General features: G+C 41.9%; 1 protein-coding gene across 6 annotated transcripts in view; it reads left to right on the forward strand.

The window, feature by feature from the left end:
- The first annotated feature begins 5,925 nt into the window (after positions 1 to 5,925).
- Positions 5,926 to 14,948, forward strand: part of KAT6B (K(lysine) acetyltransferase 6B) — a 120,241-nt gene continuing 111,218 nt past the window's right edge. For 3 of the 6 annotated variants that reach the window (XM_010567789.1, XM_010567795.1, XM_010567796.1), the window contains exons 1-2: positions 5,926 to 6,032; positions 13,270 to 14,165. In XM_010567789.1, the coding sequence (XP_010566091.1) occupies positions 13,545 to 14,165 (621 nt within the window). In that variant the 5' untranslated portion in view covers positions 5,926 to 6,032; positions 13,270 to 13,544. Of the gene's footprint in view, positions 6,033 to 6,319; positions 6,392 to 7,730; positions 7,905 to 9,566; positions 9,572 to 13,269; positions 14,166 to 14,948 lie in introns of those variants that run through there. The other 3 variants (XM_010567794.1, XM_010567793.1, XM_010567792.1) reach the window with 3 other exon arrangements.

Here is a 14,948-nt window from a genome sequence, read left to right on the forward strand (position 1 = left end):
TTTAAAAAAAAATAGTGGAAACTGGATGAGAATGGGATTAAACAAAAATATGGTCAGCCTCTCTCCTTCCCCTTTTTCTCCATGTTTCTTGGCAATGTTTGACCAATAAAAGACTGCCAACAACTTCAAGTCTGGAAATTTTCCCCTGGCTAAAACTGAACTAGAATGTAGTACACCCACATCACAGTTGGAAGTTGTGAGGATTCATTCAATTACATTAAGGACTGTCAGGATCCTTTAGAGGCTCAAAGTAACCTTATTTAGCAAAACTGCCTTTGCAGTCTCTTTTATTGGCTTCTAAGTACTGAGGATGGCTGCCTTTTCACCTGAAGGGCTCTGCAAATGTGATGCCAGGCTTTTTGGAGAGGCTTTTTTTCTCCCTCTCTCTTCTTGTCCAGTTGGATCTGGAGAAAGTTATAAAAGTAATGTTCATTAAAACAGAGAGCAAGAGAGAATTCCAGCAGTTTGGAGAGCAAAAAAGCTGTTGGGAAACTGTGAAAGGGATTTTGTGTGAACTCTAAAAAGAATCCCCCTCCCCTCAAGAAGTGACAACCCAATATTCCCAAAGGGAACAGTGGGAGGGAAACCTAAACCTGTGGACAAAGTCAACAGGTAATGATTGGAGAGTTAATTACTTTAAAGCTCACAAAGACGAGCTGAGGTGTTAAGATGGCTCCTGCAAACACCAGCATCCTCCCCTTTCACCTAGACTAACTAGTTGCAGCAGGACAGTAGTAAGAAGGATCTGAGCCGCCCCTGATTATGACATCTTTCACTAGCTCTGGGCAAACTGATCTTTATTCATTTTCAATTCCATCCTTCATCTCATCAGCTGTCCTCACAAAGTATTACTGTAAATGTGTACAAAAACACAAAGCTGCTTCAAGTTCAGTGATGCTGGTTGATATAGAGTCCTGCAATATCCCTCGCCTTCCTCTTGGGATTAGCCTAGAAAACACTACTCTTGCACACAGCAGCAAAATGCTTCCTGTCATATCAGTGCGTTTTACATGGCAAAAGGAGAAACTTAAATCCAGTGTAGCTATAACTAACAATTTACTGTGGAGCCTAGGTGCTAATCCTTTTTTCTCCAGCAAATTTGTTTTGAGTCACACTTTATATTAAGATTCCATTTGTGAGGTTTAACACAAGATTAGCAGGTGTTTCTATGTAAAACATATAGAGTTTAAATACATTGGTAGGCTGTTTCAGTTGATGATGAGCTATTGTTATAAAAAACCCTATTGACCCATTGGACTGGTAACAATTGATTACCATTTATTAAAACATCTATTAATCACTTACTAATCCCATTGTCTATAAATAGAACCTTTGTATGCAGTATTGTGAGATACTGTGTATATGAAAGACACCATCTTATAGGATGTATCATGTATAAAAGCCACCTGGTTTTTTCTGCTTTACTTTTAGCCTTTTCCTTTGCACTCCTAAATTCTATTAATCCTGTTGCCTCTTTAAAATGTATAATAGTTAATGCAGCAAAAAGACATGCTCCTGCAAAGGTTTCAAATATGTGTTAACAGGCCACTGGTTTCTTCTCCATGACTAGCACAGCTACTCCATAACTGGATCTCTCGTGGCTACAGCAGGGCCCTTGAAACTCAGGTGGCCAGATTTTTCCTTAAACTGGCATCCACTTCTAACCACTTTGCTCTATGCTTTGTAACTCTGGTTGAAGAATAGGAAAAATAATATACATTCACCTAACAGAGCTCCTATAGTAACTAATTAATTAAGGATTGTAAAATACTTTGATATAGCAGTGTGGTATATTTACCAGAGCAGAATGGAACATGTGGGATTTATTATAAAAAGTCACTGTCTCCATCCCTGTGGGATGACAGCTGATGTACCACAAACACTTATTTCCAAATTACAGTATTATGCCAATTACAACTCCTGAGTTGAGACTCTTACAGTATTTACTTTATAATCTGTTAGTTTCAGGAATTAAAAAGCCCCCAAATCAGTAAGATGGCAGCAGGAGACTATTTTATACTATTATTCAATTTTATTAAAAGTAATAGATGAGACAGCAAATGATCAGAAAACATGCCCACACTTTGTGTGTGTCTGTGTGTGTATAAATATATGTGTGTATATAATAATATAATCTATATTAGTATTTATTAATAGTGCTTAAATTGGGCAGTGATGCTCTGTTGTGTGCTGCAATGTATATCCTCATACATAAACCAAGAAATGTTCTGCTTGTATTCAGAGCGGTAGACTTAGTTACATGGATTAATCTTTCAGATTAAATTACAATATAAAAGGCTGTAAAAAAAAAAATCTCATAAATGAAAAAAGAAAAGGCTGGTTTAATCCACAGGAATATGAGTTTGAAGGCTAGGTTTACAGGAAAGCTGCTGAACTCACGGCACATGAGCTAAGCAGAGGAGGTGGTGTAGGTAAAGATATACGTGTTCAGCTCATCAGCAGGGACATGCTCAGGATGGCTGTGGAGGCTGGGAAGAAACTCGCTGCACTCTTAGGATGACTTTTCTCCCCAGGGTCACTTCTTTCAACAGCGTATGCCAGGGGAGACAATTTCCAGGTGACTGTAGTCATATATGTGGTTATGTATGGTAATAATAGAAGGAACGTCCTGGCTTTGTTAAAGTCGTAGGACGTTTTGCCAGAGTTTGATGGGGGTCGAGACTTCACCCTCTAGCAGCTCCAAAGATAAATAGAGTTCTGTCACCATACCAACATGGACAACTATATAATTGTTTCTAAATATGTAACAGCCCCACTAGTTCTAATGGAACTGCACCAGCGATGAAAGCCCTCACAGGGAAATTCTTATTCTTATATATGGCAGTAATTTCATGCACAAGAATTTTCTCACTGATTTCAAATGAGTGTTCAAACTCTAATTTAGCGTTCTTTTTTGTATACTGATGAATTTGGACTGCATACGGCTGGGCTTCATTTAAGCAGTAGTCTCCAGCTTGTCTTACACCACTGCTATACATATAGTAGTTTTAAGATTTTGGTTTTTGAGAACTGAATTTAAGGCAGACCACGCTCAGATTTTGATTTTTGAGAACTGAATTTAACTCAGACCATGCTCAGCCCTTAACTTCTTGCTTTCTCTCATTTGTGATCCAAAAATAGCAACCATACATGCATTTTTATAATATTTCTAAGGACTTTTGGAGTGGAGTGTATGCTTACTACAAACACTACAACAGAGATGTGCAATGAAATATATTTTTCCATGGGGGGGAAGAAATCCTTTAAATAAGGATATTTAAGCTATACTTAAAGCAAGGAAATTAATGGAACAGAGTGAAATGGGCCATAGTACTTCCTTCTAAAAGCAGATGAGAGTGGTTTTGATTTTAGACACTTTTTTTAATATCAGGGACATCTTAGCAGATGGAATAGGTATATTCAATGTGTAGGTGTCTAGGCACCTGTTACTGCTCAGGGGCATTAACTGTTGTACTTCAGCAGTTTTGTAATGGCTATGGGAGACTAAATCCCCCAAAGTCTGACAGTAGAAGACATGCTAAAGTGTAAATTTTATTGCTTACACTAACTTCCTTGATGGGCTTATAACTTTTCTATGGATATTTTTAATGTAGGGGTTTTTTTTCATACAATAAAACAAAAACATTTCCTATCTAGATCACAAACCCAAATGCACACAACATATTAGACATTCTCTATTAGATCCAAAGTGTTTCAGGTACTTATGCCTTGTTTGTGTAACACTCACTGTGTCAAACTGAACTACCCTAAACTCACAACACAACTCTTTTGAAGTCATTATTTTGGGAAATAGTATAATTGACAGTGAGAGTGGATCTAAGTTTGCTGGAGGATGATTCATATATAAAGAGGTTCATGTGCTTAACTTCACAATTTACATACTGTTAGATACATCTGTAAATGTCAAGATCCATAGGAATTTCTCTTCAAACAAAAGGTTCTTGAGTATGCTAAAAACTGGAACACAACACCCAATGACATATTGTCCTATAAAATTTATTTTTAGGAAAAGAATTAAATTAAGAAGAAAGAATGAAAGTATTTAAACCAGAGACTTTTATGATTTTTCTCTGTGCTACTACTTATGTCTTCAGCACACTTGTAATTTCAAAATGGCCAAACAGATTGTCGAGTTTTCTCCAGTGTTTTGTTTCCTGAACTGGGATGTGCCATACCAAGTTTCAGTTTCAAGAGATTATTTTTCTCTTTTACCACTAACCAAGTTGTAAATTTCCCAGAAAGAAAAAAAAAGTTCGTCATGGAAATGTTGACACAACATTCAGAATAGTATTGCAAATGTGATGCTCTGCTACAAATTGTGCTGTAATGATTTATATTGTTTCCAATAATTTAAAAACTATTTTCAATCACAGCCAAGTCCTGAATAATACATGAACCTTGAAGGGTTCTCCAACAAATATTAGGTCACTACACATTCCAATTTCCCACTCTATGTTTAAAAGGCTGTACCTGGCAGTTAAAAGACTAAAACCTTGGTCAACAGGTATGGTATCATAGATACATGCTGGAATATTATTTTCACCCGGTAGCTTTCTGTAAGTAGGTCATTGAACTTTACAGTGCTCTAAAACATGACCAAAGAGCTTCCTCTTGGAAGCATCTCCAGCAATTGACTCTGAAGAAGTTGCACTAAACCTTAATGCTTAGGATGTTATTATGGAAACTTTGTTGGCTTGCTGGTCTACATGCAGTACATGATTTAGGAAAGACCTTAATTTATTGTAGAAAGTCATTTTCCACCCACTCTAGAAGGAGATTTTTTTTTTAATCTTTATCTTTTCTTCTTCAGGACCAGGTATTTTTAGAAAACTTTGCAGACAGGCACCTAATGCAACATGTCACCTACAAAACATGGAAAAGAGGATGTCTAGGAGACCTCTGAGTTGGGTCACATTTCAAATTTGGGAAGATGGGGGGGTGTCTAGTTGGTGCTTACTCGAGTAGATGCTCAGGTAGGTAGATTACCTTTTCCTCCCTTGCATGGTACCATATGGTATATACCCTATGGTATTTTGTCATGCCATACTTAGGTGAAAAGCGGTGTTTGCTAGCCATAGCTCAGAAAATAATCACAAATAGTATTAAAACTTTGACATGGTGAAGTGGCCTTTGGCAGCATGGCTCAGGACAGCATGGAGAAAACATTTAAATGAGTTTTAAGTCCATATGTGTTATCACCTTGTCCGTTAAAATATATTCCTCATAACGTCTTGTTACATTTATGGCAAACTCAATGGGAGGACAACATCTGTAATGCGTTCACCCTCCTTTCATCCCTCAGACTAATTATGGTTGCCTCAAACACAGGCCCCTTCCTCCGGACCGAGGAACTGTTCAAGCCCTTCAACTGCCAAAGCCTTCCTGTGGTGGTGCTTCCATCGAGACGTTGTAAATCGCCCCATATTGGACGAAAACCCAACCTAAACCCCCGAGGACGGCGTGAAGGCCCCCCGGGAGGCGGCGGTGACCACTTCCCCTCAGGCCGCCTTCCCGCCCAACGCGCCCCGCAACGGCCACCCGCGCACCCCGTCCCTCAGCCCCACAACACCGCCGCGCTCGCGGCCTGCCGCCGCCGCGGGGACGCGCCTCCCCCAAACTTTATTGCCTTTTTTCCCCTTTCTTCCCCCCCCCCTTTTTTTTGAGGGAAAAAGGTGGGGGGAGCTCAATTTCCCACTTGCCAACAGCAGATAAAAAAAGTGGGGAGGGACCTCTTCTGTCACAGCCTATGTAGATTAACCTTTCAATTAGCTGTTATCAGGTCCTGTGTCTTAGCACCAGTCCTCGCAATCTGCGTCCGCTCGGCATCGGGAAGGCTGGAGGTCTGGGGTGGGTTTCTGTTTTAATTTCTAAATTAATGATAATTGTTCGTGCCGTTCTCCTCCCCCGCCTCTCCCCCGCCGTGAGCCGAACGCTTGTGTCTGATCTGCCCGTCCACCTTTTAGTATTTTGGAGTGAGAAGAGGAGCCCCGCGGAGGAGGAGGGGAGACAAGGTATTCTCTCTGTATTCATCTTCTTTTTTCCCTTCTTGCGAAGGGGCTTAGAGAAGGTAACTGGTGCAATCAATCCACTGGCTGGGGATTCCCTCCACCCCCTCCCCGGCTCGTCTGGCTCTCCTGGCTGGGTCTCTTCAGTGTGTATGTGTTTGGGGAAGGGGGTGGGGGGAGGTTGTGTTGTTGTTGTGTTCCTGGCTCTGGTTGCAGCCAGGAGAGAGAGCGAGCGAGCGAGAGAGAGAGAGGAGCCGCGATCGCGTTTCAGGGGCAGCACATTCCGCAGGAACCGCTGCTGCAGAAACACACACAGGCAGAGAAAGGAGGTCATTGCAAGCAAAGGGGGGAAACCTGCATCGGAGGTTAGATTCCCAGGTGTTTACGTGGGGGATAATAGGGAGCATGCGATGGGTTTTGTTTTGCATTGGGTGACAGGCTGCAATTTGCCATAATAACCCCCTTTCCCTCCCCTCTCTCAGTGCAGGGGGCTTGTCACTACGCTGGGTACTTTTTTTTTTTCTTTGCATTGGAGGCTGATGCACGTGTTTGCAGACACTTGTGCTTGGTAAATGCATTGCCATGCTCTGTGTTTTGCAGGGGAGGGGGAGCAGCAGCAGGAGGTGATGGCTGGGTTGGATGGGGTGGGGAGGGGGGTAATGGAGTGGCGGAGGGAGGCAGGGGATGGCTGAGGTTTTTGTGTTGCATGCTTCCACCCTGTCCTTCTGAGGCGGCAATTGTTCCTTCGCAGACGGGGTGACAGAGAAGTCCCTGTGCTTCTCATGGCGAAACTTGCAGGGACCTGCATGTGGCTGTAGAGCTGGAGTCATTGTCGCCGTTCCCACCCCCTCCTCCCCTCCTTTCGCCGTGCGGGCTCTGTGTGTGTGTGTGTGTGTGTGTGTGTGTGTGTGTGTGTGCGCGCGATAAGCGGCTGCCACTGCCAGGCACCTTGGGAGGGTTGTGCTGGGAGCATGCTGCTCCTTCTCGCCCGCCCGGGTGAGTGGCAGGATCTGAGGCACGCGCGTGACGCTCAGTATTTAAGGCTGCTTATTAGCGTGTGTCGCGCGCCCGCCTGCCCTGCCGAACTGGTTCAGGCGGCCGCCGCCGGTGTCTCTTGCTAGCGATCGCCCTCTCGAACAAACTTCAGGAGCGGGTGGGGCGGCGGCGGGTGGGGGAGGGTAGCGAGGCCGGGGGGACCAGACGGACGGCAGTAGTAGCCAACCGGAAGGCGGGCTTGCGAGAACTCTCGCCTCCGCTTGCGGCGGGTGACCAATCACTAGCGCTCGAGGCCCAGGAATGAGGCGGGCCGGGCTGTGGCGGGCGGGTAGGGGGGCCAAGCGGGTGTGTGGCGGCGGTGGCAGCCAATGGCAGCATCTAGCACCGCCCTTTCTCACCATTAGGCGGAGTTGAGCGCGGAGGGAAGGGGCGTGTTTCGTGATTGACATGCCCCGCCTTCCAATGGGAGAGAGAGGCTGGTTGCTGGGCGGAACAGGGCCGGGGTGGGCCGTTGACGGACACGGGCCCGCGGCCTGTGAGCGTGGAGCGGCGTGCGCAAGACGGCCCAATGGTGGGCGCCGGTGGGCGGTGCGCGGGGGTAGGTAAGGTTTTAATGAGACTCCATTGGGCTGTAATCAGTGTCATGTCGGATTCACGTTAAGTACAACAGGGCGAAACAAAATGGCGGCGTAGGTGAGGCGAGCCGAGCCGCGGCGGGAGGGGGAGGCGCGGCGGCCGCCGGCAGTGGGGCAGCGCAGCAGCGGGGGCAGCCGCCTCGGCGCAGTCTGGCCGTGGGAGCAGGGGAAGAGCCGGCAGCAGGGGGAGCCGCTGCGGCGCCTGGAGGAGGCTCCTCCCCCCGCGGCCCCGGTCCCGCGGAGGTGAGTGGTATCGGGGAGGGGGGCCCTTCTCAGCCTGCCTCCCACGGGCGCGGCGGGGGGGGCCGGCGCGGCCGCTGCCCCCGGTACCGCCCGCCCGTCGCCCCCGTGGGGTGGGTGCAGGTGCACGCCGTCGCCGTCCTCTCCTGGCTGCTCTCTCCTGTGGGGTCGCCGTGCCCCGGGGAGCAGCGCCTGCGGGCTTGGGGTTTCAGCCTTTGAAATGAGAAATCCCGGAGGAAGGCTTGGAGGGTTCAAAAGCCAGCCCCGGCTCGGCCCCTGTCAAATACAACAATGCATTGGCACTAGGCACTAGGCGTTGCAAATATCCATGGGTTGGATATATTGCAAAAATTTTAAGTAAGTTGGGGAGGGAAATATTCAAGCCTTTAAAGCCACGTTTCGGAAGCGACGTTCACACCGTAGTTTTTTGCCCAGACCTTACCTTTAGGATTCTGTCACTGAGCATTGAAAATAACCCTCTCCACAAAAAGCGAACGGAAACCCCTTCTGTTGAGGATCTCTATCCCAAGAAGAAATGTTTCCACTGAAACCCTCTTCCCAGGTTAACTGCTGGCAGTGAATATTACCCTCCCATGCTCCCTGATGTTCTGTAGTACTGTATTTTGAAGTGCTAAGAAATTCCATGGAAGAGGGTGGGAAGGATGAATTTGGGTGATTTTGCTGTTGTGTTGTGCTGATGCTGTTTCCTCTGGTGGTCCTTGCTGCTGTCATGTTATGAACTGCTTTTTAGCATATGATCTTAAACTAGCTTGTGGGGTATAACAGAGTGCAAGCATTTCATCAGGTTGATTCACTCTTATTTCCCACACCCCCAAGTCTTTTGGTGTAGTTTTGAAGTTACTATAATGTCTCCTCGTCTGTCTGTTTAAAGCATGTGCAAGCGTCATTGCCCTTCCTTGTTAAAATTGAAAACTGTTGTATAAAGAATAATGCAATAGCTGGTTTCGTGATCTGAGTAATTTTAGAGAGTGTCATGTGTGCTGGGAGTCCTTGCCAGGATCTGCTTTCTCTCTCTCTTCGTAGGTGCATATGTATTTTGCAATGGGGAAACAAGTATCTTGCGTCTTCTGCATCATTAATTCAGATGGGGGTGGAATACAGAGTTGATTAGCTACAGAATTCTAAGTAATGGCTTGGAGGAAGGAAAAATGGCAAAAAGCTTACTGAATACAATGGCAGTCTTCTCTTCCTCCTCCTCTGCTGCAATCCTTACCTGACCCTGATGCTGCAGCAGAGAGCTGGTCTGCTGCTGCTTCTCTTGAGTGTGTGCAGAGCAGGTAGGAGGGAGCAGAATGAAATTGTGCTTCATAGGTCACCGGCAGGTTGCACAAGTTGCTGTCATCTTCCCCCCCGCCTCCTGCCCTTCCTATTTCTTTTTTTGGTAGCTGTGTTAACCTCAGTTTTTGGAAGTTTAACTGCATTTGCATTTTAGACAGCCAGAGCTAATTTTTCATGAATTTATCCAAAAAACCACTTTAGATAGTATTTTGTGAAATGCTTTCAGATACTTGTGTAATAAGTTTTTGTTTCAGGGGGTGGGAAGCAGAGCTAATTTTTTTTTTCTTTTTCTGTCTTTCTGACTACACAGCTTCTTTTCACAATATGATCACTTGGAAATAATTCCAGATACTAGTTCAGTCTAAAAAAGACCTTATTATAGGATTACTGATGACATCTAAGATTGACAGGTTCAGTCAGTGCTTTCTTTAATTAGAAGCAGCTCTGCAATAGGTTTGTGCTTTATAAAGGACATATTTGCATTCATTCTAAATCTCAAGCTGCAATTTTGCAACTTCTTTCTATTTATCAGATAATTTATGCTTTAGGTAAGGGGACAAGCCTTGACTAGGGATGGCTTTTCACGTTTCAAAGGTAATGTATTGTATTTAACCCTCCAAATGCTTATGTTCTGCAGCTCTTCTATAGCAGACTTGTTAACAGACTTGATCAGTAGTATAGTGCAATCAAACTTTCTCAAATGTTCTTATTTTCAAAATAAATAAGATACCATAGAGCGTAGAAGCTGGAATATGACATAGAAAGAGCTTAATGACAGTTGCCATAAAACTTGGAAGTAGTCCTGTGTACTTAACAGTCTGGAAAATCTAATCTGTGATTGGATGGGTACTGTTGAGGGTTTGGTTAAATGTTATTTAATTATGAGGGGAGGAAAATTAATAAATAGACATAAGTGCCTGCTACTAATTTATGATCACCCGTAAAATTGGTATTTCCTCAAAATCTGTTTGGGTAAGCATTGTACTTTTTATATTAAATGAAGTATGACCACCTTTTTGTGGTTTTGGTAAAATTAAGTTCTAAACTTAGCAACCTGAATGTCATTTTGAATTTCTCTGCATCCTCTAATGTTGAAACTGGAAAGTTTGTTTCTAAAGCAGTTTGTTTCTAGTTTATCCAGTCAGTCAGCATGTGTATGTATGTATCTCTGTATTACCAATATTGGATCAATCTCTCTTAACTTGACTTATGAAGGACCTCTTTAACTTACAGGTCCAGGATCACTGAGCTGAATTATATTGCTGGCAAAGATGTTTGTTGTTAAGAGGTTATTCTGAATCTTATGGATGGTAGACCTTGTCATATCAGTTGTGGAGCTCAGTGTGCTATGTTTCAAGTACAAATGCAGTCAAAGTGGCAGAATAACCAAGACTCTAGGTTATGGTAGGATATATATGCCTGCTGATATACTCAACCAGTGTTGATTTAGTGGGTGCTAGTATGCAGGAGGTTGTATTACACATAGTGAATTTTAAGTAAATAAGTAAAAATGTAGTTCTGAATGTATATTACTGTGGAATTCCTGTACCAAGCAGCAGACTTTACAGGAAGATACACGTTTTTGCTCGCCTTTTGCCACAGTCACTGGCCAATAAAAATTCCTCTAAGTCTTAAGTTATAGTATTTATACAGAAATGTTCATCAGTGTCCAGGTACTTGGAACAGACCCTGCACTGTATGTTCTGGAATTTAATGGAAGTGATGTGGTTGCTTGTATGAAATTTAATACAACAGTACTGCAGTAGGTTTAAAAATGAGGCAAGCACGTCTGACTCAGCAAATGCAGTGTTCAGCATTTAATTAAGTACTGACTATCTTCATGAAGATTCATAGTAGAACAGCCTAACTAAGTAACTTTTAAACTTAAAAATAGCTTTCTAGGAATCTGGAGCTTTATATGTAGCTGCTACAGAGAATTTCTGAATTGATAGGCAGGGTGTATAAAATAGTCTCAATGTGAGTGAGCCTGCACTATATATACAGTTCTGCTTTGTTGTATTATTGTATTTTCAGTGTCAGAGTTGTGAGAGAATTTGTAGGATTCATAATACCATGGAAACTTTTTTCTTCCCTGTATTTGTCTGCATTCTGCAGCTACAGTGTTATTTGGGAATTACCTGAAAACAGTGAATATAAATAATGCCATTGGGGAAAGAATGGCTCTGGCTAGCTGGATTAAATTAAAATTTATATTTATAGAACAAGTTACTGTTTTGTTACAAATACTTGAAATACACAGAACTGTTATCAAGTGTAACTTGCATGAGTACAGATTGGAAGCAGGAAACAGGATCCAATCCATGTAGGTCAATAGGGTTCAGTATGAGAGCCAATTAAACATTCAGGCCCTGCATTTGTATCAGGAATGTGTCTCTTCGTTCTGGCTGTCAGTTGAACTTCCATATTTATAAATCTGAAAATGCTTAAGCTTCAATCAAACCTAAAGAATGACAAAGTCATAGAATGAATTGGTTAATATTTCTACTATTTGGGTATAGAAGAAATTTATATTCACCAATGACCAGCTGCTCTTTTGTTACTAATCCTGTTGTGTAGGTATAATAATGTGTGAAACATGATCTGGAGTTCATATTTAAAGAGATTTTTGAGGGGGTAGAGGGAGGAGAAGGTATGGGACCAAAAGTGGGTTTTGTACTTCTCTTCACAGTTGCAGAGGAATCTTTTTAACAACTTGAAAATAATTTAGATTACTTCATCAATTCAGGTTTTTCCTATACATAAGTTGCTCAAGTTTTAAACATGATTGAAATGCAAGATGACTTGAATAAATGAATAAAAATGAGATCCAAGACTTGTGTAATCATAGATATTATTGTTAGTTATAGGTTGCTTGCCATAGCTTTATAAATGTAGTTTCAGATTAACTCAGTTTTAGATTTTGCTGTGAAACCAGTGAATCTTCTTCCTTACAAGACAACCCATTTATTGAGAATGAAGATTTTCCTCTTTTGGTTTTTATTTATTTTCCTTTGATTTGAAGTGATTATACAATTCTTTTAATGTCTTCAAAAGTTCTTCTTCACATTTCATGGCAGAAAAAACTGATATCTTAAATATATTTATTTATTTGTTAGGTGACTACTGTCTTAGTTTAATTTGTGTGGATTTTTTAATTTTTTTTTTCGTATATTGTCCTGCAGGATGAATAAACTCCTGATTCAAGATGTTCTTTTAGGTTTCTTGTATGAGTTGTTGTAGCCACTGAATTTTCTATTAGAGTGATATATTCTGTAATAAGTAAAGAAAATTGTTCTTTAAACTGTCACCAAAACATATTTTGTCAATGTGACCTCTTTATTTGTCTTCATGCTGACAGTGTATTTATGTGAAAATGCCTCCTGTTACTTCACTTTCATTTCTGTTCCTAAGAGTTTGTATCAAAAGTACATGCCTCTCTACTGCACACCTTTAGAATGAGAAGTGCCTTTGTGATCCCTTGCTGTATTTTATGGTACCTAGGTATTAATGAAGGATGTAATACCAGTAACTCAGTTCTGATATTTTGGTTTTGATTTTTCTGAGTTGTATAATCAACATATGGCATGGCACTTATAAATGGCACAGTGTAAGAAATGGCAGTGGTTAATAATTTGACTTTCATCAGTTGGAGATATTTTGGTTTTGTGGGGGGTTTTCTGGGTTGTTTTTCTTTTGTGCATGTATAATCCATGCAGATAGTAATTTTCTTATATCCGTGGGTCTAGGAATGATTTCTAGGCAGTTTGTTTTAGAGAATATTTTCAGATCACTGGCTAAATGGAAATTGTCCACCAAGTCAGTAGTAGGTTAAGTGTTGGGGTGATAGAATTTAGGAAAACTAAATCCACTGAATGTTATAAGAAGTGGAAGGATTTTACGATGATTTGTTTAGGGTGGGGTAGGAAATGGTGAACACTGCATACAATCTTGCAAAGATTTTTGCATACTGCAGCATCTACAATATGAATGCATGTCTGAATGCATTCTGTTTCTCTTTACTACTTCAGCATTAACTGTATTCTCTTCCTGTCTCTTCTTTTTTCTTTTTAAAGGTGGCAACAAACTTTCTTGTAAGGATGTACCAGTATCATTACCAATGAATCCTTTCTACCTTTCCATAACAGTAAAGTAACTGGAAGTTTCAATCGGCAGATACTTCCCTGCCTTTTCTGACTCCTCAGGATGGATATTTTTGAGATGCATCCAAGCAGTGCGTGGGATCCTTTGATTTGTGTTTGAGGTGTGACCAACCTCTGAAAGATCTGCTAAAAGGATAAGGAGGAACCTCTATGGGTAACTCTTGGCTGGAAACAATTACTGGTCAACCATGGTAAAACTTGCCAACCCTCTTTATACAGAGTGGATTCTTGAAGCTATACAAAAAGTTAAAAAGCAAAAGCAAAGGCCTTCTGAAGAGAGAATATGTCATGCTGTTTGTGCTTCCCATGGATTAGATAAGAAGACTGTTTCAGAACAGTTGGAACTTAGTGTTCAAGATGGTTCTATTCTTAAAGTTACCAACAAAGGCCTTGCATCCTACAAGGACCCAGATAATCCTGGACGGTTTTCATCTGTTAAACCTGGCACTATTTCTAAATCTGTTAAGGGATCTAGAGGAGCTTGTACTGAGCTTCGTAATGTGGATTGGAATAAACTCTTGAGAAGAGCAATTGAAGGGCTTCAGGAACCAAATGGCTCATCCCTGAAAAACATAGAGAAGTATTTGAGAAGTCAAAATGACCTAGCAAATATTTTCAACAATCCTGCCTTTCAGCAGAGGTTGCGTCTGGGGGCCAAACGTGCTGTGAACAATGGGAGATTACTGAAGGATGGACCGCAGTATAGAGTGAATTATGGCAGTTTGGAAAGCAAAGGAGCTCCAAAATACTCCAGCACTTTCCCAGCTTCTCTTCCACCTGTCAGCCTTCTACCCCATGAAAAAGACCAGGTAAGTCTGAAAAATGAGAGTAAATGTAGTAATGCAAAAATGATTCATGTTCTTTGTTTACTTACCTAATGCAAAAATAATGATTCTTCTTGTTCTTTATTTACCTGTTTAAATGTGTATAAGTGAGGACACATGTCAAAGATCCATGCACTGGATAGTTTCCTCTTTGGATTTTCAGTAGGTAAACAGAGCAGCAGGGAAGAGTACAGCTGTATGCTCTCTTCTAGGTGTGAAATTGTTCTGTCTTGCCTGGCAGACTGGTTTTGCTGCAATCTGCAGTGTGGTTTGATTGTGGCCTTTTTACCTTCATTTTGTGCCTGGATGTACTGATTTTCTTATAGTTTGAACACGACCTGAAATACTATCGCTAGAACTCTTGACTTTTAAGACTCTTAAAATTATTATTTTTAAAGATATTTGTATGTAGATACTGAACTTTAAACTTAATAGGAACTGTAGTTAATACAAATATTCTAGGAATATAAGTAAAGGTGTCAGAGCAACAAATTGAGCTAAACTGCAGAATCCTCCTATTTCAGTTTTGTTGGACTTCCTACATGGGTTTAGTTTTGCTCTTACTTGGGCCTTCTTTTCAGGTTAATTATTCACAGAGTTTAAGCCTTGAGGGAGAAGGGGGTGTCAATTAGTGTTTTGCTTATGAAAGGATCATGTCAAAGACATGTCTGTAGGTATTCTTTGATAATTCCTCATTTAGTATGGTGAAGTGTGTTTTGAATTTTCAGCATACTTGGGGGGGGGGGGGGGGGGGCACGTCTCTTGTTT

This window comes from Haliaeetus leucocephalus, unplaced genomic scaffold (assembly GCF_000737465.1).
Source record: "Haliaeetus leucocephalus isolate CR32 unplaced genomic scaffold, Haliaeetus_leucocephalus-4.0 Scaffold229, whole genome shotgun sequence".
NCBI lineage: Eukaryota > Metazoa > Chordata > Aves > Accipitriformes > Accipitridae > Haliaeetus > Haliaeetus leucocephalus.